The sequence below is a fragment of the Dendrobates tinctorius genome, unplaced genomic scaffold (assembly GCF_039654945.1).
Source record: "Dendrobates tinctorius isolate UK_male_01 unplaced genomic scaffold, ASM3965494v1 ptg000147l, whole genome shotgun sequence".
NCBI classification, from domain to species: Eukaryota; Metazoa; Chordata; class Amphibia; order Anura; family Dendrobatidae; genus Dendrobates; species Dendrobates tinctorius.
The window spans coordinates 14,268,620-14,296,505 of NW_027361814.1; the positions used below are offsets into that span (position 1 = coordinate 14,268,620).

The 27,886-nt window shown below is 45.3% G+C and overlaps 1 protein-coding gene across 2 annotated transcripts in view; it reads right to left on the reverse strand.

The window, feature by feature from the left end:
- The window catches only part of LOC141049743 (alpha-2-macroglobulin-like), a 434,279-nt gene that overhangs the window by 291,797 nt on the left and 114,596 nt on the right, over positions 1–27,886 (reverse strand). The window contains exons 32-35 of one of the 2 annotated variants that reach the window (XM_073546466.1): positions 27,679–27,769; positions 23,962–24,030; positions 2,378–2,480; positions 1,658–1,699 (exon numbers count right to left, since the gene is read on the reverse strand). The exons of the other annotated variant lie outside the window; for it this stretch is intronic. Coding sequence (XP_073402567.1) covers positions 1,658–1,699; positions 2,378–2,480; positions 23,962–24,030; positions 27,679–27,769 — 305 coding nt within the window. The remainder of the gene's footprint in view (positions 1–1,657; positions 1,700–2,377; positions 2,481–23,961; positions 24,031–27,678; positions 27,770–27,886) is intronic. 2 annotated transcript variants of the gene reach the window in all.

Sequence of the window (27,886 nt, forward strand, 5' to 3'; positions counted from 1 at the left end):
TCATCATGTTCAGTCCCACTTACCCCTTAATTCATCATGTGCAGTCCCACTTACCCCTTAATTCATCATGTGCAGTCCCACTTACCCCTTAATTCATCATGTGCAGTCCCCCTTATCCCCCACTTCATCATGTGCAGCCCCACTTATCCCCCACTTCATCATGTGCAGCCCCACTCACCCCCCCTTCATCATATGCAGCCCCACTCACCCCCCCCTTCATCATGTGCAGCCCCACTCACCCCCCTTCATCATGTGAAGCCCCCACTCATCCACCCTTCATCCTGTGAAGCCCCCACTCACCCCCTTCATCCTGTACAACCCCAGTCACCCCCCTTCATCATATACAGCCCCCAGTCACCCCCCCGTCATCATATACAGCCCCCAGTCACCCCGTCATCATATACAGCCCCCAGTCACCCCCCCTTCATCATATTCAGCCCCCAGTCACCTCCCCGACATCATATACAGCCCCCAGTCACCCCCCCTTCATCATATACAGCCCCCAGTCACCCCCCTTCATCATATACAGCCCCCAGTCACCCCCCCTTCATCATATACAGGCCCCAGTCACCCCCCTTCATCATATACAGGCCCCAGTCACCCCCCCTTCATCATATACAGGCCCCAGTCACCCCCCCTTCATTGTGTACAGCCCCCACTCACCCCCTCCCCCATTTAATTCATTTTATAAATAAAAAAAATAAAAAAAGTTCCCCATACTTACCTCACAGCCGGCTCGCTCCCCAGCAGCGCCTCTGCTTTCAGCAGCCTCCGGGACATGTCGGCGCGTGCACAATGACGTCATCGCGCACGCCCGACATCTGACCCGGAAGTACAGCCGGAGGGAGCCGGAGCTGAGCAGCCGTCAAGGTGATGGCCGTGCACAGCTCCCGGCCCCTCATAGAATGTGACGCGGGTGGCTGTCTGCTGCTGGCGGCGTCACAGCACAGGGCACGGCCGGCTCTGTACAGATGCTGGGGGAGCGGTCCGGGGGGCATTTGCCTCTCTGCCACCCGGCCCAGCCCGCCCCTGCCCCTGGGCCCCCAAAAAACCTTGGGCCCGGGGCAACCGCCCCATCCGCCCCTATTAAGATCCGCCATTGGCGGTGACATCACTGAGTCTGCTCCCTCACAGCCTGACCCGTGCTGAACTCTGGAGCGTGGGAAAATGCCAGTGATGAGATCACAGCAGTTCATGCTCAGTGTCTTCATGGCAGATCACCGTGAGAAATTTCTCAGTGATCTACTATGAAGACACTGAGCATGAACTGCCGTGACCTCATTACTGGCATTTTCCCACGGTCCTGAGGTCACAGCAGTTCAGCCCGGCAGGTGAGTCTCTAGGACAGGTGAATATAATGTGTTTTATATCAAAGCATAATAAATATATTTTTATGGCAATTATTCAGTTTTGATTCAGACCAATTTTTTTCGGACCGAATCAAATTGAATCTTGCCAAAATTAATTTTGGAAGATAGGGTTTAGCTAATCTGTTACATTTATATAGTATATTTAGCCAAGACTCTTTATGGTCTGAGACATAAGGAAGACAAGTAAATTAGACAAGTAAATTAGCAGGCAAGAAACGTGTAATTTTGTGAACACATACTGTAAAGATCCTATAGAATAGAGTGTTTAAAAGTATGTATTCACTTACCATTACTGCAAGGGTGATTGTAGTCTACAGTTGCATGATCATCTGGAAGACAAAGTAGCAGCATTATAATATAGTATTTAAGAAGCACTCATATCAAAATGTTTTGCTCTTTTTGCTCTTCTACTCAGATAATTCTTCTTTTCCATTAAGTCTATGACATGATGTGATTACAAACTGACCAGCTGAATTCTTCTAAGCACTATGAAGAAACAGAAAGTCTCTTTTCTCTGCATGAGTCATCACTGCAAAGGTCCCTGGGGTGGGAGGGGGGTTGAGGAGTGGAAATGCTGGATCAGGAGTTAAAGAGAGGGATAATAGCTACTGGAACAAGAAAGATGCTTCCTATTTCTACATAGTGCTTAGAAGGATTAAACTAGTCTGTGTTTAATCATATGGTGTCATAGACCTAATGGAAAAGAGAAGAATTAGCTAGGTAGAAAAGCAAAATGAGCAATTGTAAGTGCACAGTGGTATATAATATGATGATTGCATTATATTAAGAGGATAAAAACTCTGAAGGGAGTGCTTCATTAAGCTTTCCAATAGCAATCATTTGCTAAGGTTAAACAGACACAGGTCTATCCAAGATTAACCCAAAAGAAAGCAAAAAGCCTATCCAAGCACGCAAATACAGCACGAGCTCAGGAATACAATAAAAGAATATATATAAATTAAGTACAGAAACAGCTATAATTTAGCATCTATGAAAAAAAGATGTACCATTCTCATAGTAATCGTAGACTTTAGCTGTGGCCCGTTTTAGGTCCTTCACCACAATGTCCTGTTCCACCATAAAGGAGAGGTTGACTGGGTTGTGATCAATCTATAAAAAGAGAATAACAACCTCATTGAATCTCAAAGTCGTGGGAATAATCCAAAGATGCAGATCTCAATTTTACAAGAAAACTACTAATGATTAGTAAGGATGAGCGATATTGCCCGATATCGTATCGGAATTCCGATTTCCGATATTGAAAAAATATGGGATATAGGAACTTCCAATTTCCGATATCAATGCAAGTCAATGGGAGAAAAAAATCGGAATTACAAAATGACCACTACAGTGCTATATAATGGATAAAATGGAGGGGAAACACCTCAGGATAGTGGGGAAGGAGTTTGCAGAGGCAGAAGAGCAAAAAAAATCGCTAGAAAAATGCACAGAGCGAAAGCTGTAGCAGGAAAACTGGTCACCATCTTCTTAACAGCGGTGTTTTTTCTTTGGGTTAGGATTAGTTGGGGTAGGGTTAGGGTTTATGGTTAGTAGGGTAAGGTTTAGGGTTTAGGGTTAGTAGGGTTAGGTGTCATGAACTCATTTTCTGCTCCACCAGTTGAGAGTTCCCCTTCCGTTCTCCCTCTGGTGGTGACAGGAGGTAGTGCGGTTGGTTTAAGTGGTAGTGATCTGCCACCTGTTGAGGAAGATAATGATTGGATCTCTGGAGCATCAGACTGGATATGACAGTCGACGCCCTATCCGGGTGCTGGTGATTCAGTCTGCTTCTCAGGTCCTGGACTTCTGGTCTCTTCCAGTCTTCTCAAGTTAAGTTTGTTTTTTGCTAATGTTCACACTTGCGCTTGTTGGTCAATTCAGTTTTTTGCGTAATCAGCCTGCCCCTGCTGGGGCTATGCTGAAATTCCACTCCTATTGATCAGTATTTGCCAATCTACTTTTTGTCCCTTATTAGATTGGCCTCTTTTTTGCTCTGTCTCAGAATATTTCAGAGTGCTGACATATGTTTTGAAGTCTAGTGACTTCAGGGTTAATTTTTCTATCAGAAGTGTTGGACAATATTTTTGTAGGTTTTTTTGGCAGATTGCAGACAGTGTCTTTCCTTTTCTGTCCTTTTTAGTTAGCCGGGCCCCATCGTTTGCTCAGCCTATTTTCCTGCCTTTGTTTGTATTTTCATCTTGTTTCACCGTCAATACATGTGGGGGGCTGTCTTTCCTTTGGGGTCTGCTCTGGGGCAGTTAGTTTTCCTCTTTTCCTGCTTTAGGCTTATGTAGTTCTCCGGTTGTGACGAGGCATCTAGGACCAACCTAGGAACGTTCCACGACTGATGCTAGTTGTGCGGTTAAGATCAGGGATCTGCAATCTGCATAGTTACCAACTTCTCTGGTTTTCTGAGACTTAGCTTGTTGTCTCTTTTTTCCTCCTCGGTTTCCCATTCATAACAGTTAGGGTTAGGGGTTAGGGTTAGTTAGGGTTATGGTTAGGGTTAGTAGGGTTAGGGTAAGGGTTAGGGTTAGTTAGGGTTATGCTTATGGATAGTAGGGTTAGGGGTAGGGGTAGGGTTAGTTAGGGTTATGCTTATGGTTAGTAGGTTTAGAGTTAGGGGTTAGGGATAGGGTTATGCTTATGGTTGGTAGGGTTAGGGTTAGTAGGGTTAGGGTTAGGGGTTAGGGTTTAGGGTTAGGGTTAGCTAGGGTTAGGGTTATGCTTATGGTTAGTAGGGTTAGGGTTAGGGGTTAGGGTTTAGGGTTAGGGTTAGTGTTATGCTTATGGTTAGTAGGGTTAGGGCTAGTAGGGTTAGGGTTAGTTAGGGTTATGATTAGGGTTAGTAGGGTTAGGGTAAGGGTTAGTAGGGTTAGGGTAAGGGTTAGGGTTAGAGTTAGGGTTATGGTTAGGGTTAGTAGGGTTAGGGTATGGGTTAGGGTTAGCTAAGGTTAGGGTTATTCTTATGGTTAGTAGGGTTAGGGTTATTAGGGTTAGGGATTATGGTTAGTAGGGTTAGGGATAGTAGGGTTAGGGTTAGGGGTTAGGATTAGTAGGGTTATGGTTAGGGGTTAGGGTTAGTAGGGTTAGGGTAAGGGTTAGGGTTAGTTAGGGTTAGTAGAGTCAGGGTTTACGGTTAGGGATATGCTTATAGTTAGTAGGGTTAGGGTTAGTAGGGTTAGGGTTTAGGGTTATGCTTATGATTAGTAGGGTTAGGGGTTAGGGTTAGTAGGGTTAGGGTTTCGGTTATGCTTATGGTTAGCAGGGTTAGGGGCTAGGGTTAGGGTTTAGGGTTAGTAGGGTTAGGGTAAGGGTTAGGGGTTAGGGTTAGTGGTTAGGGTTAGTTAGGGTTAGTGATAAGGGTTAGGGGTTAGGGATAGTTAGGGTTAGGGTTAGTGATTTTACATTATTAAATTAAAACTACCAGTGGTGGTGTCAATATGCCCTTTGACTGACATGTGTCCGCGTTCAGCTCACCTTGCTTTGCAGGGAGTTTCCTGGAGCACCAAGTGGAGGAACGGATACACTCCCTTTAAACCATGCTTAGTCTTCTTCTGCTTTCCGATTTCCGATGTGAAAAAAATATCGTAATCAGAAATCGGAATTCCGATATCGCAAATATCGGGCTGATTTCCGATATTTCAATATCAGAAAGCTCATCCCTAATGATTAGTACTTATGGATAATTATCATGGAGGATTCTGAGATGTTCATAGAAGTTGTCCATAGTTGGGCCCTGGTCCTGCTTGGCCCTTATTCACATTGAGGTTATTTTTGACACATGGTAAGCATTTAATAATAGAGTTTAGGACTGTCCCAATTGGGTACACTTTAGCACTGGTGGCATTTTTTTAATCAAAATAGTGTTTACTAAGTACCCTATGTTATTTATTTGCACTATTGCTTTTTTAGTTGCTTACAGCTGGGTATATTTTAATTTTGTTTCTATTTTAGGTTTTGTATGTTCATTAGTGTTGAGCATTCCGATACCGCAAGTATCGGGTATCGGCCGATATTCACTGTATCGGAATTCCGATACTGAGTTCCGATACTTTTAGCATATCGAATACCGGAATCGGAAGTTCCCATAATGCTATGAGCCAGTTTGATTTGATTCAGCCAATGACAATCCTCAGAAGTGTGGGCACATCCTGTTAGGCATGTAGGCATGTTAACTAATGGCATGGCTGTGATTGGCTGCTGAAATGATGTCATGATGCACTATAAAAGCCGCCGCCGCCATTTCTGGTTCACTCTGCTGTGAATTCAGTTAGGGACAGGCTGCTGTTCAAGACTCTGAGAGACAGTTAGTGATAGCGATTTTCAAAATCATATTGTGCTTTAGAGTTGAGCGAAATGGGTCGAAAAAATTGAAAAGTCACCGACTTTCGCCAAAGTCGGGTTTCATGAAACAAAACCCGACCTTAGCGTGAGGTGGGCCACGAGGTCGGCGACTTTAGCGCCAAAGTCGCGTTTCAAAAGATGCTTGAGCGCCCTTTTTGCAGCCAATCAGGAAGAACGGATACTGTGGGCAATGTGATGACATAGGCAGCGGTCACCACCATCTTGGAGAAGGGCATGCAAGTGATTGGCTTGCTTTGTGGGGCGTCACAGGGGGTATAAAAGGGCGGGGACGCCGACCGCCATGTTACTCATGCTCATCTCAGAATAGGGAGATCTGCTGCTGATTCTGTAGGGAGAGTGTTAGGCTGAGAAGAAGATACCAAAAACTGATTCTGCTGCTAGCGATTTTGCCTGTACAACACACCAATCACTGTGCAGTGCAAGGGGAGGCTATATTTTGGTGCATCAGCTCTGTTGGTTATTAGGCTGCCTTTTAAGGCTACCTGGTAGCTGCATTGCTGTGTGCCCACTGCTGAGCAAACTGCTTTTTTCAAAGCAATCCAGATTTTATTGTTTTGTCAATGTGAATTACTGAGCGTTCATTTTTCACACACCGTACAGCGGTGTACGCTCCTCTCTCTGTACCGTGTAACGGCTGTTATCACGGCCACAGTGAAGCTATCTGTGTGTGACTCTGTAAGGATAAGCCGAGGAGTTGTTCCGTTCTTACAGACCTCCACCTTATAGTTTTGTCTGGTTTTCAAAACAGTTTAGTATATTTGCTGTTTGATTACATTCAAAACTATAGAGAGACAGCGTGTGTCAGTCCGTATACTAAAACACAGAGCTTGACAATTTTACATACACTAGACAGTGGTGTACGTGCACGCTCCTCTCTCAGTACCGTGTAACGGCTGTTATCACGGCCACAGTGAAGCTATCTGTGTGTGACTCTGTAAGGATAAGTCGAGGAGTTGTTCCGTTCTTACAGACCTCCACCTTATAGTTTTGTCTGGTTTTCAAAACAGTTTAGTATATTTGCTGTTTGATTACATTCAAAACTATAGAGAGAGCGTGTGTCAGTCCGTATACTAAAACACAGAGCTTGACAATTTTACATACACTAGACAGTGGTGTACGTGCACGCTCCTCTCTCAGTACCGTGTAACGGCTGTTATCACGGCCACAGTGAAGCTATCTGTGTGTGACTCTGTAAGGATAAGTCGAGGAGTTGTTCCGTTCTTACAGACCTCCACCTTATAGTTTTGTCTGGTTTTCAAAACAGTTTAGTATATTTGCTGTTTGATTACATTCAAAACTATAGAGAGACAGCGTGTGTCAGTCCGTATACTAAAACACAGAGCTTGACAATTTTACATACACTAGACAGTGGTGTACGTGCACGCTCCTCTCTCAGTACCGTGTAACGGCTGTTATCACGGCCACAGTGAAGCTATCTGTGTGACTCTGTAAGGATAAGTCGAGGAGTTGTTCCGTTCTTACAGACCTCCACCTTACAGTTTTGTCTGGTTTTCAAACAGTTTAGTATATTTGCTGTTTGATTACATTCAAAACTATAGAGAGACAGCGTGTGTCAGTCCATATACTAAAACACGGAGCTTGACAATTTTACATACACTGGACAGCAGTGTACGTGCATGCTCCTCTCTCAGTACCGTGTAACGGCTGTTGTCACGGCCACAATGAAGCTGTGTGTGACTCTGTAAGGATAAGTCGAGGGGTTGTTTCGTTCTTGCAGACCTACACTGTAGAGAGATTCCAGTTCTGCCCAATTCTATACACACCTTGTAGTTTGTCATGCACTAGGCAATTTCTGCCTGTCATATTGCGGTGTTAAATAAACAGGGCCTGGCTGAATCCTACAGTCTCCTGAAGTGTAGAGACATTCCAATTCTCCACAGTCCTCTATACACCCTTCTAACAGCATAGAGAATCTGCCTGTCATATTGTGGTGTTAAATAAACAGGGCGTGACTGAATCCCAGAGTGTCCTGAAGTATAGAGACATTCCAATTCTACACAGTCCTCTATACATCCTTCTAACAGCATAGATAATCTGCCTGTCATATTGCGGTGTTAAATAAACAGGGCCTGACTGAATCCCACAGTGTCGTGAAGTGTAGAGACATTCCAATTCTCCACAGTCCTCTATACACCCTTCTAACTGCATAGAGAATCTGCCTGTCATATTGCGGTGTTAAATAAACAGGGCCTGACTGAATCCCACAGTGTCCTGAAGTGTAGAGACATTCCAATTCTACACAGTACTATATACACCTTGTTTTACAGTACCAGAGAGTTGGTGTAAATTTGGGTAAATTGGAAGTGGGCAGGGGTTGACAGCTCGTAATGATGGTGTTGGTGGTGGATCTGCTGGTAGTGGCAAAAGCAAAATAGCACCTAACACTGGAGGTGTTGAGGCTGCGTCATCGTCTAGCTCCACAAGGCCTCGAAGGCTCCCTTTTCTGTGAGTAAGTAAACCGCTTCTAAAGCCGGAGCTTCAAGAACAAGTTTTGGCTTACATTGCAGACTCAGCCTCCAGCTCTATCGCCTCCTCTTCTGAAGTTTTAAAAAATAAAATCACTGAGTCGTCATTGGAGGCTCATGGTCATGAACCACACCTTTCCTTGTGTTCTTCACCCCTACCAAAATTGAAGGTTGCGGCAGGCCACACTACAGATTACTCCATGGAGCTGTTTTCACATACCATGCCTGGATTATCAAGTCAAATCATGAATTACCCAGGCCAAGATGAATCTGACATAGAGTGCACTGATGCACAGCCACTGCTAGATTTATCTGCTGGTACATTCACTCAGAGCACTACATTGTCCTCGCAGTGTACTGAGCCAGAATCTGACCCTGATGAAACTCAGTTGCCCCCTCCCGCATACTATACCACCATACACGGTGACACAGAGAAAGGTGCACATGACATTGAAGAGGAGGTGATGGATGACCCAGTTGTTAACCCAGATTGGCATCCATTGGGGGTAGAGTGTGCCGCTGCCAATAGCTCAGAAGAGGAGGAGGAGCATCCGCAGCGGGCATCGACATCGCAACAGTTGTTATATGGCAGGCCCGGAGCAGTCCAAAAATGGGTTACAAAAACCCAAAAAATTGCAGGACAGCTTGGCCAGATGGTCCATAAAACACAGCGTGCAAGGCCTCAAACTGTCTTCCCTAGTAGGAAGAGTGCAGTGTGGCACTTTTTAGAACAAAATCCTAATGATCAGGCAAGGGTAATCTGTAAGAAGTGCTCATAGACCTTTAGCCGAGGGAAAAATCTGAGAAATTTGAATACCAGTTGCATGCTAAGACATTTAACCACCATGCACTTGCAAGCGTGGATGGACTACCAAAACTCACGTACCACATGTGCTACTGCTCCCAAAGAAGGTAGTCAGCAATGCAACATTGTTTCCCCCACTGTAAGTCCACCGATTAGCACACCACCAGCATCAAATGTTGAGTTGTCGTCGCAAGGGCAAATCATTCAGGGAATCACACTGTTATTGCAACGAAAGACTGAATCTAGGCCATCAGAAAGAACACCAACTCCATCACCATCATCAACCCTCTCTCAGTCCGCCATGTCCACCGCTACTTCCACCATATCCAGCTCTCAAGTCCAGCTCACCCTACCAGAGAATATGAGTAGGACAAAAAAGTACTCATCCTCTCATCCACGTACACTGGCTTTGAACACCCACATTGCCAAACTAATCTCGTTAGAGATGATGCCCTATCGGTTGGTTGAAAGCGCAGCTTTCCGCGAACTAATGGCCTACGCAGTTCCACGCTATGAACTACCCAGTCACCACTTCTTTTCTCGCAAAGCCATCCCAGCCCTCCACCTTCATGTGAAAGACCGCATTGTCAATGCACTCAAGCTGTCAGTGAGTGGAAAGGTGCACCTCACAACTGATGCATGGTCCAGTAGGCATGGCCAGGGCCAATACGTGTCCATCACTGCGCACTGGGTTAATGTGGTGGATGCAGGGTCCACAGGGGACAGCGGTGGTGGCACAGTGCTGCCTAGCCCATGGTATAGGAAACAGTTGGCTGTAGGCGTTCGACCCTCCTCCTCCTCCTCCTCCAGAAGCGAAAGCTGGTCCACAGAGCGCAGTCGCACGAGCACTGCATCCACAGTTGACAGTGTTGCAAACCAGGTGTCCCCCTATCGATCAGCTAGTGGAAAGCGTCAGCAGGCTGTGTTGCAGACGATGTGTTTGGGCGACAGACACACTGCAGAGGTACTGGCCGATACTTTCAGCAACAAACTGAGTCATGGCTGGGCAGTCTACATCTTGAGGCAGGCAAGGTAGTTAGTGATAACGGCCGGAATTTTGTGGCAGCCATAGCCCTTTCAAAACTCAGACACATACCTTGCTTGGCTCACACCTTGAACCTGGTGGTGCAGTGCTTCCTCACTAATTTTCCGGATTTAACAGGCCTGCTCCTTAAGGTTCGAAGACTGTGCTCGCACATCCGCCGGTCGCCGGTACACTCCAGTCGTATGCAGAAGCTGCCACCTTCCCAAGCACCGCCTAATTATCGACGTTGCAACAAGGTGTAACTCCACCCTGCACATGGTTGAGCGGCTGTACGAAAAAAGGCAGGCCGTAATGCATTTGTGGGAGGATACACGGGCAGCCACTTTGAGGGCAGACATGGAGTTGACAGGTGTGCAGTGGTTGAAGCTGAAAGACCTCTGTAAAGTTCTTCAGTGTTTTGAGGAATGCACACGGCTGGTAAGTGCTGACGGCGCCATCATAAGCATGAGCATCCCACTTATGCGTCTGCTCATGCAAACTTTGACGCACATTAAGGAGCAGGCGTCTGCAGCCGAGGTTGATGAGGAGGAAGAGGAGGAGGGAAGCCTTGATGACAGTCAGCCATTGTCTGATCAGGGAACTGTCGTGGACGAGGTGGAGGAAGAAGAGGAAGAGGAGGAGTATGATGATGGGGATGATTATTTAGGGGAGGAGGATGCTTCTCGTGGGGAAAGAGAAAATGTTGGCTTTGCAAGGTCTGGTACAGGGTTTGTGCGTGACTGGAGGGATGTGGATTTGCCAGAAAGTGCTCCTCCACCCAGCACTCGCAGTGCATCATTGACACCGGGAACATTGGCCCACATGTCAGATTATGCCTTGCAGATCCTAAAAAGGGACCCCCGCATTGCCAAAATGATGAACGATGATGATTACTGGTTGGCCAGCATCCTGGATCCACGCTATAAAGGCAAATTACAAAACATCATGCCACAGGAGAACCTTGACCTAATATTGGCTAACAAACAAGCTACTCTGGTAAACCGGTTGGTTGAGGCATTCCCAGCACACAGCAGCGGTGATGGTTGTCACACGAGCCGTAGGGGCCGGGGGCAACTTGGAAGCGGTGTTGGTGGTGGACACATCAGAAGTGGCGTTGGAGACAGGGGTTTCATGACCATGTTGTGGACTGATTTTTCAAGTCCCGCTCACACGACTGGTAATACTGCATCGATTGAAAATGACAGGAGACAGCACTTGTCAAGTATGGTTACAAACTACTTTTCCTCCCATATCGATGTTCTCCCTCACAGGTCATTCCCATTTGACTATTGGGCAGCTAAACTGGACACCTGGCCTGAATTGGCACAATATGCCTTACAGGAGCTCGCATGCCCAGCTGCAAGTGTGCTATCGGAAAGAGTCTTCAGTGCTGCTGGATCAATACTGACAGAAAAAAGGACCCATCTGTCAACCCAAAATGTGGATGATCTAACCTTCATTAAAATGAACCATGCATGAGTTTCCAAGGATTCTGTCCCACCTTACCCTGATGACACATAGGTTGCCAGAAAAATTGTTTTCTTTGGTCCGCCTGTTCCTGGGACTTGACCAATTTAGCCTTTAGCAGCAGGTGAATGTCCCACATCAACATATGCCATTTTGTAAACCTCCCTAACTGGGCAGCCTCCTCCCCCCAATGGCCGGGGTCACCACCGAGCGCACGCAACCATGCGAGTGCCATTGCCCTGGACAGGTGGATGGGCCGACTCGTGGGAACGGGCACTGGCACAGGGTCCCTCATAGTGCAATCAAGTGTCTCTGACGGTGGTGGTGCACACCCGCCGTCAGACACACCGCCGTACTATGAGGGGCCCAGTGCCAGTGCCGACGCCCATGAGTGGGCCCCCCTTGCTTGGGCAGGGCCCCAGCATTTGCAATGTTTGCCTCTCCCTGCTCCTCCGCTGTGTAGTCTGGGCTGTCAAATCCATCACTGGGACTGGCACTTCAAATTTGGTGAACTGATAGAAGATGATGGTTAAGACTTAGCTATGCCCTGTACCGCTGGCCGGGATCCAGCTTCAGATGATCAATGGCTTCCATTTCTTATGGACATCGACTCACAATGAGATGCAGTGGTGGTTTCTCATCAGCTTTAACAGTTTTCCTACCCACAGACATGTGACATTCCAGCGCACATTTTTAAATGTGCCCTCCCTCTCATGCCTATCCAATTGAATCGCCTACGGCCTGTGGCTTCTGTGTTTTGCACTCCAAAGTTACGTGACAGATCATGATAGGCAGTGAGCACCATGTTTACTTCTCTCCCTGTGATCAAAATTGGATAGATATGAGTAACGGCGATGGGATCAACGGTACTGCGATACAGCAACACTTTCTTCACAAAGAAAGGTTTTTGCTGTGTCCACACACTAATTATTTGAGGGTCAGCATCGCCTCTGAGAATTGTGACAGAAGTTGTTCCCGTGAATAGTAATTCGTAGATTTCTGCAATCACTAGACTTTAGGTAAATAATTGTATGCATCTAATTTCCTATTGCAGAGAATCTGGGCTGTCGGACTGAGACAGAAATATAAATGAAGATTTAAAAATATCACCAAAAGTGTATCATGGTGTACGCTTGAAATACATTTCCTTTTTTCTAGTTTTTAGATTGTTGTGTAATCCATGCAGAGAACACGGAGATTTTAAATGTTTAAGCAATGCTCTATATACCTGCTATCCAGTGATAATGTACCCTATCTCAACTTTGTACAATCAGGTCTAATCCATACTGGGCCTGAGACCGTCTGAGCCTGCCTCCTCATCGATACACATAGGTTTTTAATGTGTAAACTATGCAACATATATACAGTACGTGTTATCCGGTGAAACTGTACCCTTTATCAACTTTCCCGAATCTTGTAGAATCCATACTGGGCCTGAGAACGGCTGCAGAGCTGTTAAGCAAGCTACAGCACCTGTGGTTTGGACACGTAATGTTTTGCATTTTTTCTGGAATGGCGGTTAGGCCGAAATCAGGAATTGCTGTTGACCTGATCTGGGAAATCATCGTTCATGGCAAATTATTGGAATCCCAGATCCCCATCACTAACGGTGTTCAGTGGGTTATCTGCACCTGTAAGCGACAAAAGATGGTCCTTTCAGTGTAGTGCGCATGTAGCCCCGGACATGGAAGGCCATGATAGCCCTGTTATTGCTTGATCACGTGTGCCAGAGCCTCGCGTATCCCTCTAGTAAGCTTTACGCGTACCGCAGGGGCATGCCTGAGTCTCGTTCGTTAACAGAATAAAGCTGACAAATCGCTAGCACAACTACAAACGGACATACCACACCACACACACACAATCGACAAAGCTTTCAATGTGTGCATCTTTTTTTGAGGTGGCATGGTTGTGGTTTCCCGGGTGGAGTCGAATTAAGCCACAGGCTCCACTCCTGGTGGTGCCCTTTTGGACATTCCTTTAAGGTTCAGCTTTGCAACCATACTGCCCCCAGAAAGCAAACACTTTGGCTTCATGGACGCTGTTTGGAGGTTCATGGGAATAACGCCGCCCGATCGCCAGTTGCCATAATTTATTGGTGGGAAGTATGACGGTATATGATTGTGTTCGTTTTCAGATTTTGTTTTTTGGGGTTTGGTTTTAACATTTTTAGTCCAGACTTTCTTGACTTCATAAGGGCATGATAAGCCTTGATCTGAGTCTCCTCCACCTCCTCCACCTCTTTTGTAAATGTAGTTGCCCTTTTCCATATGTTAATTTTGGCTTCTGAGCAATTTGTTGGCTTTGGGACACCTTTTAAGGTGTCTTGTAATTGTTTTGTATGTGTTAGTATGTGTTTGTGTTTGCCTGCCATTGTTTTCAGTGTGGTTCAACGAACATTCGACGAACTTGCCTCCTGTGCGACGAACCAAAACACTAGCGGGGTGGCTCAACACTACTCATGATATATATGCATGTTTTACATATTTCCTATAAGGGATGGGGGCAGTGCTCTAGAATCACTGCGTTGAGAAACACGTGATGGTGTCTCCGCAGTGTCGGATGTTGATCTCCATGAGGTCAATCATCCTCATTTTTTCATAGTCATGATATATAGACATACATTGTTAATGTTTAAACTATGCTATATATACCTGCTATCTGATGATACTTTACACTTTGTCTACTTTTTATATTCTTGTCTAATCCATACTGAGCCTGGGAGTGTCTCTGTGTGACTGATGGAATATATATGGAGATTGACAATTATCCTTTGACTGAATAGAGCTGTACGCTTCTGATACAGTACCATATATGTGATGTTATTTTGTGTCTATTTTGTGCAAAATTTGGAAGTTTGGTGGAAGAGGCCGCGGACGTGGGCGTGGGGGGGCCAGCTTGTGCTGATGGTGGTGGTGCATCTGCTGGTAGTGGCAAAAGCACAATAGCAGCTAAGGCAGGAGGTATTGAGCCTGCGTCATGGTCTGTCTACGGAATGCCTGGAAGGCTACCTTTTCTGGGAGTAGGTTAACCGTTTTTAAAGCCGGAGCATGAGGAACTGGTTTAGACTTACATTGCCGAAACAGACTCCAGCAAATATGCCCTCCTCTTCTGAAGTTTCAAAAAATGCAAGGACTGAGTCGTCAAGTGCTGGCTCCTGGTCAGGAAGAACCCCTATCCTTGTCTCCTGCACCCCCACCCAAAGTGAATGATGCAGCAGGCCACACTTCACATTAGTCCATGTAGCTCTTTCTATCATACCATGCGTGGGTTATCAAGTCAAATCGTGAATTCCCCAGTCCAAGATGATTCTGACATGGAGTGTGGGTGGCCAGGCAGGGCAGTGGGGTTAATCGGTACTGGGACGGTGTCTGCCTGGGATGTGTCACAGTGGTGGTGACCCGTTCCGTGGCCCTGGGCGTCCATGCATAGGGGTGAATTATGTTTATAGGTGAATGATACGTGACGCCACCTGTGGTTTCTGAGTAGATTGACCAGCGCTGCAGTGGCGCTTCTCTGGGACAGAAGTTGTGGTGCAGCTAAGATGTAGAAGCCCTGCACAGGTATGGCCATTGTCGCAGGGCACATGAAAGAGTTGGTAGATGGTGTGCAGTGCAGGATGTAGCAGAGCCGTGCGCCAGGCGCAGGAGAAAGAGGACAGATACAGTCGTGCAGTTCCTTTACCTGTAATTGGTAAGTGCCGTCCAGGACCCAGAGTACAGATGGAGAAGGAGTTGGTCAGCCTGGAAGCCCATTTGGAATTCTCTCTCTGCAGATAGGTAGTGTGGCCTCTGTTCTAGCGTTTATCTGAGGTACTCGCAGTGCTGACTTCAATGAAGTTCCCCCTGTTGACTCTCTCTTGGAACTTTCTCGTATGGCAGGCATCTGTAGCCTTTTCCTTCTGGCTCCCACACATCGCTGCTGGGGCCTCCGAGCCTTAGTTGGGTACAGAGCATTTACAGCTGCTACTTCCTCTGGTTTCTGCTGCAGGAACGTCAGTGTCCCTACAAACTCGGAGACCGGAATCCAGAGCATGCGCTCAAGCTAGGAGTGAGCCTTAACTCTGCTCATCCTCCAGCTCCCCTTCTCACGTCCACACACTTCCCCTTCCCTTCACAGACTGCCCTAACTTACCTCCTCCCGACCACAGACAGCAGCTCCTCAGCAGTCAGGTTCAGAGGTCTCCCTGCTGGCCTGGAGTGGGAAATGTGTTGTGTGTTGGTTTAACTGCTAGAGAGATCCTTCGTTGCTCCCAAGCATGACATCACACTCCCTAGGAGGAAGGTAATGCCACTGTGGTGACCATACTACTGGGGGCGCCACAAGTGCACTGAGGCCCAGCCACTGCTAGATGATTCTGCTGGTACATTGACCCAGACCACTACATTCCCCTCGCTCTCTACACAGCCTGAATGTGACCAAGATGAAACTCAGGTTACCCTTCCCATATACTGTACCACCTTACACGGTGACAAAAACGAAGGTGCAGCTGAAAGTGCAGGTTCGGCCCACCCGCCGTCAGACACACCGCCGTGCTATGAGGGGCCCTGTGCCAGTGCTGTCGCCAACGAGTGGGCCCCCCCTGCTTGCTCTGGATCACAGCACTTGCAAAGTTGAACTACTTACCTCTCCCTGCTCCATCGCCATGCCGTCTTCCACGTTTCCTGACAGTGATATTCTGATCAGAGAGCGCAATGACATCACGTCTGTATGCCCAGACTAGTACAGGGATTCCCTAGCGAGGAGACTTATTTGAGGAGACTTATTTAATTGTTTTCAATGTTGGGACAGCAATTTTTGGGGAGCACTATACTCTGGAGAATGATATATGGGGCCCAACATACACTGGAGCATTCCAAAGGTGGACATCAGACACTGGAGCAGCATTTACAGGGCCCAGTATACACTAGAGCAATAGAAATGAGGCCCATTATATACAGAGCATTATTGGCCCATAAGACAGTGCAGCTTCATCCATGGGGACCAACATATACTGTAGCATTATGTGGAGCTCATCATATACTGTTTCAAACATTATATGGGACCAATGATTCTGTATGGTGAAATATATGTGCCTCATTACTCTGTATGGCGCACTATGCGGTGGCCATAATACTGTATGGAGTAAGATACTGTCCGTTTTTGGAGCTATTGGAGAATTTAAAATGTATATCAGTCATGAAATGTAAAAAGTGAAGTATTTTTCATTGTACTATACCGCTATTTCTCTGCCGTATCGGAGCATCATGAGTTGTTTCATGAAACCCGACTCGACCCCAAAAAAGGCAAAGTCGCTCAACTCTATTGTGCTTTACCCAGGCTACATTCTCAATAAGTGTAGCTTTCCTTTGCCTTGCAGCAGTGTTCACAGCTGTCTGCAAGGTCTGTGTGAGTGCAGCTCACGCTGTGTAGTATGTCCTGCAGGCACATCTGCTTGTAGGCCGCTCAGCGTGTCACTGCCTCATACATATTTTTCTTTTATTGCTGCAAATTTTTCATTCTCCTATTAGTGTGCAATTGCATCCATCCGTATCTATATACGTTGGTTGCAACCACTATAGGAGTAGAGAGCGGAGCCTTTCTGCAGCCTTTCAGTGCTAGTGCCCATTTATCTGCACTGTTCACGGCTGTCTGAGAGGTCTCTGTGTGAGTGCAGCTCACGCTGTAGTGTGTCCTGCAGGCACGTCTGCTTGTAGGCTGCTCAGCGTGCGTCACTGCCTCACACATATTTTTCTTTTATTGCAGCTAATTTTTAATTCTCCTATTAGTGTGCATCAATCCGTATCCATACACGGTGGTTGCAAACACTATAGGAATAGACAGCGGACCCTATCTGCAGCCTTTCAGTGCTAGTGCCCACATATCTGCACTGTACACGGCTGTCTGAGAGGTCTCTGACTGTGTGTGAGTGCAGCTCACGCTGAGTAGTGTGTCCTGCAGCTACGTCTGGTTGTAGGCAGCTCAGCGTGTGTCACCGCCTCACACATATTTTTCTTTTATTGCAGCTCTTTTTTTATTCTCCTATTAGTGTGCATCCATCCGTATCCATCTACATTGGTTGGTTGCAAACACTATATAGGGGTAGATAGAGGAGCCTTTTTTCTGGCTTGTGCCCTTCAGCTACAGCCAGATTAGTATTACCCTATTTTTTGGAGCGTCATCTTTTGTATTGTAGGTTACCTTCCTGCATTGTAATAGCTCCAAAAAGTTTGTGATACTATCGCTTTCAAATCTTTGGTCACATCCTTTTAGTTTTTTTTCAAAAAAACAAAACAAAATAAAGTTCACCAAACACTACATTGACTTGAGACATTGACAGGACAGAGCCCTGTGGTACCCCACTTGAGATATTCTTCCAACTGGATGTGCAGCCATTTTCGACCACTCTTTGGGTCCGATCACTAAGCCAGTTATGAATCCACCTAACTATATCTACAGCATTTCCTTGATCCACCCAATCAGTGATACCGTCATAGAAGGAAATTAAGTTAGTCTGACATGACTTATTAGCTACAAACCCAAACAGAGTCAGCATGGGTTTGTAGCTAATAAGTCATGTCAGACTAACTTAATTTCCTTCTATGACGGTATCACTGATTGGGTGGATCAAGGAAATGCTGTAGATATAGTATATCTTGACTTCAGCAAAGCATTTGACAAAGTCTCTCATACAATCCTTATTGAAAAAATGACTAAGTATGGAATGGACAAGGCAACTGTTAGGTGGATTCATAACTGGCTTAGTGATCGGACCCAAAGAGTGGTCGTAAATGGCTGCACATCCAGTTGGAAGAATGTCTCAAGTGGGGTACCACAGGGCTCTGTCCTGGGCCCTGTATTGTTCAACATCTTTATCAACGATTTAGATGAAGGAATTGAGGGTAAACTGATTAAATTTGCTGATGACACAAAGCTAGGAGGGATAGCTAATACTAGAGAAGAGAGAGAGAGGATTCAAAAAGATTTAAATAAACTGGAGAAGTGGGCAGCAACTAACAGAATGGTTTTTAACAGGGAGAAATGCAAAGTACTACATCTGGGCAATAAAAAAATGAAAAAAGCATATATAGAATGGGAGGAATAGGGCTAAGTGACAGCACATGTGAAAAAGACTTGGGTATACTAATAGATCACAGACTGAATATGAGTCAACAGTGTGATGCAGCAGCAAAAAAGGCAAATGCAATTCTAGGATGTATTAACAGAAGCATACAGTCTAGATCACGTGAAGTCATTATTTCCCTCTACTCCTCTTTGGTCAGACCTCATCTGGAATATTGTGTCCAGTTTTGGGCACCACATTTTAAAAAAGACATCAACAAACTGGAGCAAGTTCAGAAAAGAGCGACCAGAATGGTGACCGGTCTGCAAACCCTGTCTTATGAGGAAAGGTTGCAGGATTTGGGAATGTTTAGTTTGCAAAAGAGAAGACTGAGAGGAGACTTAATAGCTGTCTACAAATATCTAAAGGGCTGTCACATTGTAGAAGGATCAACTTTATTCTCATTTGCACAAGGAAAGACTAGAAGCAATGGGATGAAACTGAATGGGAGGAGACACAGATTAGATATTAGAAAAAACTTTTTGACAGTTAGAGTGATCAATGAGTGGAACAGGCTGCCACGAGAAGTGGTGAGTTCTCCTTCAATGGAAGTCTTCAAACAGAGGCTGGACAGATATCTGACTGGGATGATTTAGCGAATCCTGCTTTGAGCAGGGGGTTGGACCAGATGGCCCAGGAGGTCCCTTCCAACTCTACGATTCTATGATTCTATGACAGGTGTGTTGGCCACATTAGCTCCTATTAAAGTGTAGTCCACACACACACTTCATAAAATTAGTGTTTCTTATACCTGTTACCAGCTGTTCAGGAATAAGCACACTAAGCCCCCCCTTTGTACTTTTCTGCCTATATTTATCAGTCTACCAAGAAGAAGAAGGCAGGGAGTAAGGCATGGAGTTTCAGCAGGGAGAGGACGTGGGGATTCTGCAGAGAGAGGACGTGGGGATTCTGCAGGGAGAGGATGTGGGGATTCTGTGCCTGCTGCGGGCACCAGTGTGAGTTCTCTTCACAGAGAAAAACACAGTAGCTCCTGTGTTAGTGGGGTTCAGTAACGTCAGCTGTTCCCCTGCTGTGTGGACGGCAATGTCTCCTGCTGCCTCCACATTCAAAAAACAGCAGGCCTCAGCCTGCTCCATGTTTGATCCTGGGCTCCAACAAAAGCAGTTGGTGTTCAGAAGTGCCGTCTTCACAGAGAAAAACACACTAGCTCCTGTGTTAGTGGGGTTCAGTAACGTCAGCTGTTCCCCTGCTGTGTGGACGGCAATGTCTCCAGCTGCCTACACAGTCACACTACATCTTATTTTCAACTTGCTCCAAGTAGGCCTCAGCCTGCTCCATGATTGATCCTGGGCTTCAACACAGCCAGTTGTTGCTTGGAAGTGCCGTCTGCACAGAGAAAATCACATGCTCCAGTGTTAGTGGGGTTCAGTAATGCCAGCTGCTCCCCTGCTGTGTGGACGACAAAGTCTCCGGCTGCCTGCAAAATCACACTACATCTTATTTTCTACTTGCTCCAAGTAGGCCTCAGCCTGCTCCATGATTGATCCTGGGCTTCAACACAGCCAGTTGATGCTTGGAAGTGCCGTCCGCACAGAGAGATACACTAGCTCCTGTGTCAGTGGGGTTCAGTAACGCCAGCTGCTCCCCTGCTATGTGGATGGCAAAGTCTCCTGCTGCCCATCATAAAGAACTATCCCCTAAAAATGATACTTTATTAGGTTAAAAATAACCAAAAAGCTTGGTTATGCACCAAAAACAAAAAGTGAGAAAAATCAAAACAAAAGTGTTCAAACCAAACCCCAATAAGGGAACAACTAGGAATCCCTATTAGATAACCTGAGCTTTCAACTGCCTGGCCACGGAGGATGGCACCCTAGGGGGGACGTTGTGGCGCCCCCGCTCAACGATGACTGTCCCTAGGGACCCTGATGCACCCTGCAGCCACTAGGGTTACCCTCTACCCAATCGTAAAGGGACCCCTCATTCTAGACAATAACATACTGCTCTAAGGAGGGCCCTGTATCCCTTATAGTTAAAAACAATAGAACACATTCAATCCACATTAACAGGTGGTATCAGGGTAAAGTTGTGAAGGAAGTATTTCTATTTTCACACATGGACTGTTATTAATCTTGTGGTCATCGGATAATTTCTCAAAAAATACCACAATCACTAGACTCAAACTAGTGCCACATGGAGATAATAGCTCTCTTTTAATGCCCGATGGCTGTCATGCTAGCATGTCAGCAGTGTACATAGGGTTGTATCCGCAATAGTCAACTCTATTGTCAGTGTAATTGCTGTTCATAAACAGTTTGGTGCCCAATAGCTTCAACCCTGGCTTAGATAAACACTTTCACTTCACAAATTTAATGCCAGCAATGCCCAATAGCCATCATATATAGCTCACATATAGATCCATGCTATCATAAACACAGCCAACATAGATTTGCAGCCGAGATATTCCACTGTGTTAGCAATACATTTTCTGTCATGAGCGGCTTAATGCCCATTAGCTTTCATCCATGGCTCAGATAGACACTTTCACTTTCCAGCTTAATGCCAGCATATTTATATAAAAAAACACAGAGTTGCAACAGCGATACTCATCTGTGTAGCCCACCACCCGTCATGGGTTAATTCACGCCTTTACGCGTTTCGCCCTTTATGGCTCATCAGGAGGCCATATGCTCAGATGCCATGTGTCCAAGAACAGGTGCAATAACACCAGCTGCTCCCCTGCTGTGTGGACGACAGTCTCCTGCTGCCTCCAAAATCACACAACATCTTATTTTCTACTTGCTCCAAGTAGGCCTCAGCCTGCTCCTTGATTGATCCTGGGCTTCAACACAGCCAGTTGATGCTTGGAAGTGCCGTCCGCACAGAGAGAAACACTAGCTCCTGTGTCACTGGGGTTCTGTAACGCCAGCTGCTCCCCTGCTGTGTGGACGACAAAGTCTCCAGCTACCTCCAAAATCACACTACATCTTATTTACTACTTGCTCCAAGTAGGCCTCAGCCTGCTGCATGATTTACCCTGGGCTCCAACATCGCCAGTTGCTGCTCAGGAGTGTCTTTGGCACGGGTACTCCTTCATGCCCAGCCTGTTTCCCGCATGCCTGCTGTTTCCGGGGAGTCTCAACGTCACTTTGCCACCAATACATTGTCCTGTCGTGTTGCGGTGGGGTTAGCCGAGTCTATGGTGCCTGCAGTTTAGATGCTTCCTATGTGGGCTGCGGGTTCTGGTAATAAAGGCAGGTTCCGTAGTGCCAATAGGACTAGCACGCCCTGTTGGACTGTGGGTTTCGGTAACTGCAGCCTGCTCGCGGCCTTGCAACTTTGTTTATTATGGGTACCTTCTGCTACCCATCTGGGTTCCAGCACCGTCAGCTGGTTCTCAGCAGTGCCTTTGGCCGAGGTGCCTCCTTCTCGGTATCTGAGTTCCAGCAACCTCTGCTGGTCCTTGGTAGTGCTTTGTAGCACAGGTACCTGCTGCTTAGTAACCGTGTTCCAACACCGTCAGCTGGTCCACGGTTGTGCCATTGGCTCTTGTTCCTTCTGCTGCCCCTCCGGGTTCCAGCACCGTCAGCTGGTTCTCAAGTAGTTCCATTGACTATTGTAGCTTCTGCTACCCATCCGGGTTCCAGCACCATCAGCTGGTTCTCGGCAGTGCCTTTGGCCGAGGTGCCTCCATCTCGGTATCTGAGTTCCAGCAACATCTGCTGGTTCTTGGTAGTGCTTTTTAGCACAGGTACCTCCTGCTTAGAAACCGTGTTCCAGCACCGTCAGCTGGTTCTCGGTAGTTCCATTGACTCTTGTAGCTTCTGCTACCCATCCGGGTTCCAGCACCATCAGCTGGTTCTCGGCAGTGTCTTTGGCACGGGTACTCCCTCCTGTCCAGCCTGGTTCCAGCATGCCTGCTGTTTCCGGGGAGTGTCAACATCACTTTGCCACCAATACATTGTCCTGTCGTGTTGAGGTGGGGTTGGCCGAGTCTATAGTGCCTGCAGTTTAGGTGCTTCCTATGTGGGCTGCGGGTTCAGGTAATAAAGGCTGGTTCCGTAGTGCCAATAGGACTAGCACCCCCTGTTGGACTGTGGGTTTCGGTAACTGCGGCCTGCTCGTGGCCTGCTCAGGTACCTCCTGCTTAGTAAACGTGTTCCGTCAGCTGGTACACAGTTTTTCCATTGGCTCTTGTTCCTTATGCTGCCCCTCCAGTTCCTCAGCCTTCTTGTACCTTCTGCTACTTTTCCAAGTTCGAGCTTGTGGAAATGGTTTTTGGTTCTCACTCTGGATCTCCCTGACGACGACCCCAAAGACGACGACCCTGAAGACCACACCGAAGAAGACCAAAAAGATGACCCTGAAGAAGATGACCAAGAGGACAAAGAAGATGAAGACAACCACCAAGTTGCAGAACAACAAGAGACAGAAGACCAAGAAGCTGAAAAACCAAAAGCAGAAGAACATTAAGCATAAGACTAAAAATCAGAGCAAATGATATTATCTAAATTATAAGCAGAAGAAGACTAAGCAGTGTATGGAGGTGAGTCCATTCCTCCTCGTGGTGCCCCTGGAAAATGCCTGCTGCTGCAGGCCAAACTGAATGCGGACAAATCCTGTTGTAAATCTTTTGTGACAGGCAGAACGGAAGGTGTAATCTTAAAACTTTTATAGATAACAACTACAGGAATGCCTGTCACGAAGAAGAAGAAGAAGAAGAAGAAGAAGATGAAGAAGAAGATGAAGAAGAAGAAGAAGATGAAGAAGTAGAATATGAAGAAGAATAATAGTTGAATAAGAAGAATATGAAGAATGTAAAAAAAAAGAATAATAGGAAGAAGATGAAGAAGAAGAAGATGAATAAGGTGAAGAAGAAGTTGATGAAAAAGATGCTGCTGCTGAGGATGATGAAGGAGAAAGTGTGGGAGAAGTAAAAAAGAAGGTGAAGAGCATGGAAGTAGTGAAACATACATATCTGACAAAATATAAAAGAGGTTAACATAGTCAATATCTTTGTAACTCCGAACGTCTTTAAAGAAAAAAATTTAATTACTGCTATTCCATTTGATTTGGCTAAACCTCTATGGCTTTAATGTCTCCTCCACCTCCCACAATACATTCTACATTATTATTAGTTGTTTTTCTTCATGTAGAATTAACCTACAAGGAAAGAAAGGTTTTTTTTTAATTCCGATATTTCTGTTCCATTGACTTGAATGGGACTTTCGGGGATCGGAATCGGCGATACCCGATACTTTTTGGATATCAGCCGATCCAATCCGATCCGATATTTTTCAATATCGGGTGGTATCGCTCAACACTAATGTTCATAGAAGAAAGAGAATAACAAGATGAAATGTATAACAATGACTGATACAGACCTGTTCCAAGTAGAAAAACACCATGTCAGTCTTGATCTCACTTCTTTGTATTAACTTATCCTTCACCAGCTGTGGAGAAAAATGGGCATTAGAACTGGAACTGGAATAAAACAAGTAATTTCCAAACGTAAAATAATATACTATTATATTTAGAAATGAGAAAATCTTCTGCTGGCGGTGTAACTCGGTCAAGGGCATCTTCATACATATCTGGTGGAAATGCAACCCACTACATACATTTTGGCATGCGGTTTTCAAAATTCTTAATTTCACCAGTAGCCAAATGCTCCCTTGTCTCCCAGAAATTGACCTCCTCTTTTTATTTCCTTCCAATACTCCAAGCCACTACATCATCATACTCAAAGCTTTACTAGCTGCTGCCCGCTGTATAATGAAACTACACTTTAAATCAGAAAGATCCCCTTTATTCATCAATAAAGACAGAATCTCTAGACTGCAGGAAAATTCGCATTGGCAGATGAGAACCCATGACACATCAAAATCTTTGTATTCCTTGGCCATCAAACAAGAATCGAATTTCCAGCCTGGCATAGAATGGCATGACACACTCCAAGTCATCATTCCTCCTACCTCATTGACACTAACACGATTCCTATAATGCATCTTCTGCTTGACCACACTATAAGTCTGTGACCTTGTGCCTACTTTATACTTCCATCTCTACAGCCTTGATTGACATGGCACATGTCTCCTACCTCATCTACAGAGCAGATGCTTGCATGGCAGGGAACAAGAGCTGCACATGTGCAATATGGTGGATGGATGACATTAGCTATGTCAGTCAAAGTCAGAGAGATGTCAACTAAAAGGAGGCACTGGGTGTGCTCATTAACCCCTTAATGACCGCCAATACATCTTTTTACTGACCTGAGATATAAGAGACTAGCATCCCCATACAGGAGACAGTCCAGCAATTGTCGGCTGTCCGCTATAGCTGACAAATTGCTGCACCAGCCACAGTCAGTGTTGGCACCGTCCATATCTGTTTAACCCTTTAAATGCTGCTGTCAATAGTGACTACATCATATATATAGTTAACAGAGTGTGAGGGGCTTCTTCTTTATCCCCATCAGCACCCCGAGATCATGATTGTGTGGTCCTGATGTAGGCCATGGCAACTCATAACCAAATTCCAGCCTTAGAGTCTGCCGTCTAAAGCGGCCTGTTCAGAATTTACTGACATTTACTGTAAGTGGTAAAAATACATTTTTTCATTTCGGTCATGTCACTTTACATTAACTCCTGAAAATCACCTGAAGGGTTAATAAACTACCTGACAGCAGTTTTCAATATGTCGAGGGGTGCGGTTTTTAAAATGGTATCACTTTTTGAGGATTTCCAATATATAGGACTCCCAAATTTCCGTGGAAAAAGCAAACATTGCTGCTACATTTTTAAAACCCACTAAAATGCTAACCGACTTACTGAAAAAAAACCCTATTAAAATGTAACTTTTATCAAGTACCTTAAAAAGTCTTTTTAAAAAGATTTTTGATACAAATGTCCCCTAATCCATAGGATTAAAAAACTGGGCTTCTAATATTGCTGAGGAAGAATAGATGATAAATTGTTAATTAAAGCAAATCTACCCAGTCAAAAAACTGCCAGTAAATTTATCTGGCCAGATATAGCATTCTAAAACAGAAATTTTTTTTTAAAAAAACCAGCCCAGAAGAGCCTCCACAAAAACAAAAAAAGGGAAGGGACAAGCAAAAATCTTTATATACACACAAAATCCCTGTTTCTGGATTACTTCTGATGGTGAAGAAGCTGGGGCCATGCTTGCATTAGTTCCTGAATCTGCCCTCAGTCTGTACCTTTCCTCTATCCAGGGAAGAGGAGAGTTGTAGACTATTACACCAACCAGACTAACAAGGTAATATGAACAGGGATAAAGGAAAATATCAATCATACAAATATACACACATAAACAACAGAGGTAAACACCAGGGAGTGGAAGATGGTGTTAAACCAAAGTAAGAGAAGAAAGGGAATTATCACAAACTCAAAACCTAGCAATAGTCACAAATAAATCCACCAAATGCCTTTTCTAATAATAACCAACAACAATCTCCAGCCATGCAGCATAAGCTACTCTGACAATGAGCGCTAGCCAGGACCAAGTTTATTTAGGAGATGGGAGTGGCTAACAGAGCGCAGCTCAGAGCCTTAATGAAGGAAAATCAACTGAGCAGATTAACCCATGCACTGCTAAAAGAAATTTACACCCTTTAATATAAAGGTGAAGTGCTTCTAAACAGTGCAGGAGTAGGGGAAAACAGACACTACGGTCTTCTGGCTCCTCTCTGTCGCAGTAAACCCATGACATGGGTGCTGATTAGCATATTAATATTATTATTTATTATTATAGCACCATTTATTCCATGGTGCTTTGTAAAAAGGGGTATACATAATAAAAAACAAGTACAATAATCTTAAACAATTCAAGTCATGACTGGTACAGAAGGAGAGAGGACCATGCCCATGAGGGCTCACAAACTACAAGCATATAGTGTTGGACAATTCAAAATGAAATTATTTTAGGCATGCAGGGAGCTGTGATCTTAGAGAGTGCTAGTAAATACAGCACAAAGGTGGTTGATACAGTTTATATAGGAAAAACCTGGTGTCATGGCTGTACAGCGACAGAAAAGGACCAGAAGATCGCAGTGTCTGGTCACACGATTTCATGCACTGATTAGAACTGCTTCACCATCTTACTAAATGGTGCAGGCTTTTCATTGTTCTGTCATTGCAAGGGTTAATCAGTTTAATTGATCTCCTAGAGCACTCCATCCTGAATTGCCTCAGTTGTTCTGTACTAGCCATTCCCATCTGGTATATATCCTCACCACTGCCACTTGTGAATTGCCAGTGACAGTTCTACTTCCTGGTTAGGTGTTGGAGGAGTAAGTCAGTGTTTGGCATTGACGGTTGGAAAGTGTTCAGGAAATTTCTGTTTGGAGTTGGCTTGCATGTTTATCCTCATCCTCTCCTATTTGGTTTATCCTACCTTTTCCCCCCTATGTTTCACTCTATTGTTTTTGAGTATTTTTGTATGATTGTAGTTTCCTTTCAACCCTGTCTATTTTGCCTTGTCTGTCTGGTTAGTGTAATCCTATACTCTTCAGCCTCACACTTCCCTGGGTGGGGGAGGGAACTGATAAGGTTTAAGATAGGAGCATAGCAAGGTACGTGACACCGGCATCTCCACCTTCCAGGGTAATTTGTGGGACAGGGATAGACTAGGGTGCCTCCTAGTTCTAGGGATCAGGTAGGCAAATACAGTCCCTAGTCGCTACTAGAGCTGAGTGAACAGCGTAGGCTCCCTCCTTATTCGGCAAGCTATAGTGCTTACCAAAGAAGCTGCATCGGGAACCTGGAGCGCTCTCGATAATCAGACGTTCGGCACCGCAGCTGCATGTGTCGCGGCTGTCACAACACACAGACTCTCCATGCATGTGCCATTTATAATACTGATTTCTCAGCATGCTAGGGTCCCTTTGTGTTAGGATTACAGTTGCAACTTTAGCTCTCCATATAGTTACTCCTGTGATTCTCTCAGTCATAGTTTTTATATACACTGATTTAAGAACATGACCAATAATGTTCACAAAGAATAGATTGCAAGTTACCTCTATACTAAAGTACTACAATTTTGTTCCTACTGCAGAGGCAGTGATTCCAGTAACTTACTTTTTTTATTGTGTCTTTTACTGGAATGTATCCAGACAACATCTTGACTTCAATGACGGCCATGTTGGATTTTTCTCTGGTACCAGTGTATCTGTGAGAATAAAACCAAAGACATGATGTACACATATATCTATTTGTTATAGGTTGCATTCCATATTGGCCAAAATAAGAAGAATATTGACAGCTTTGAGAATGGTAGTATTCAGTT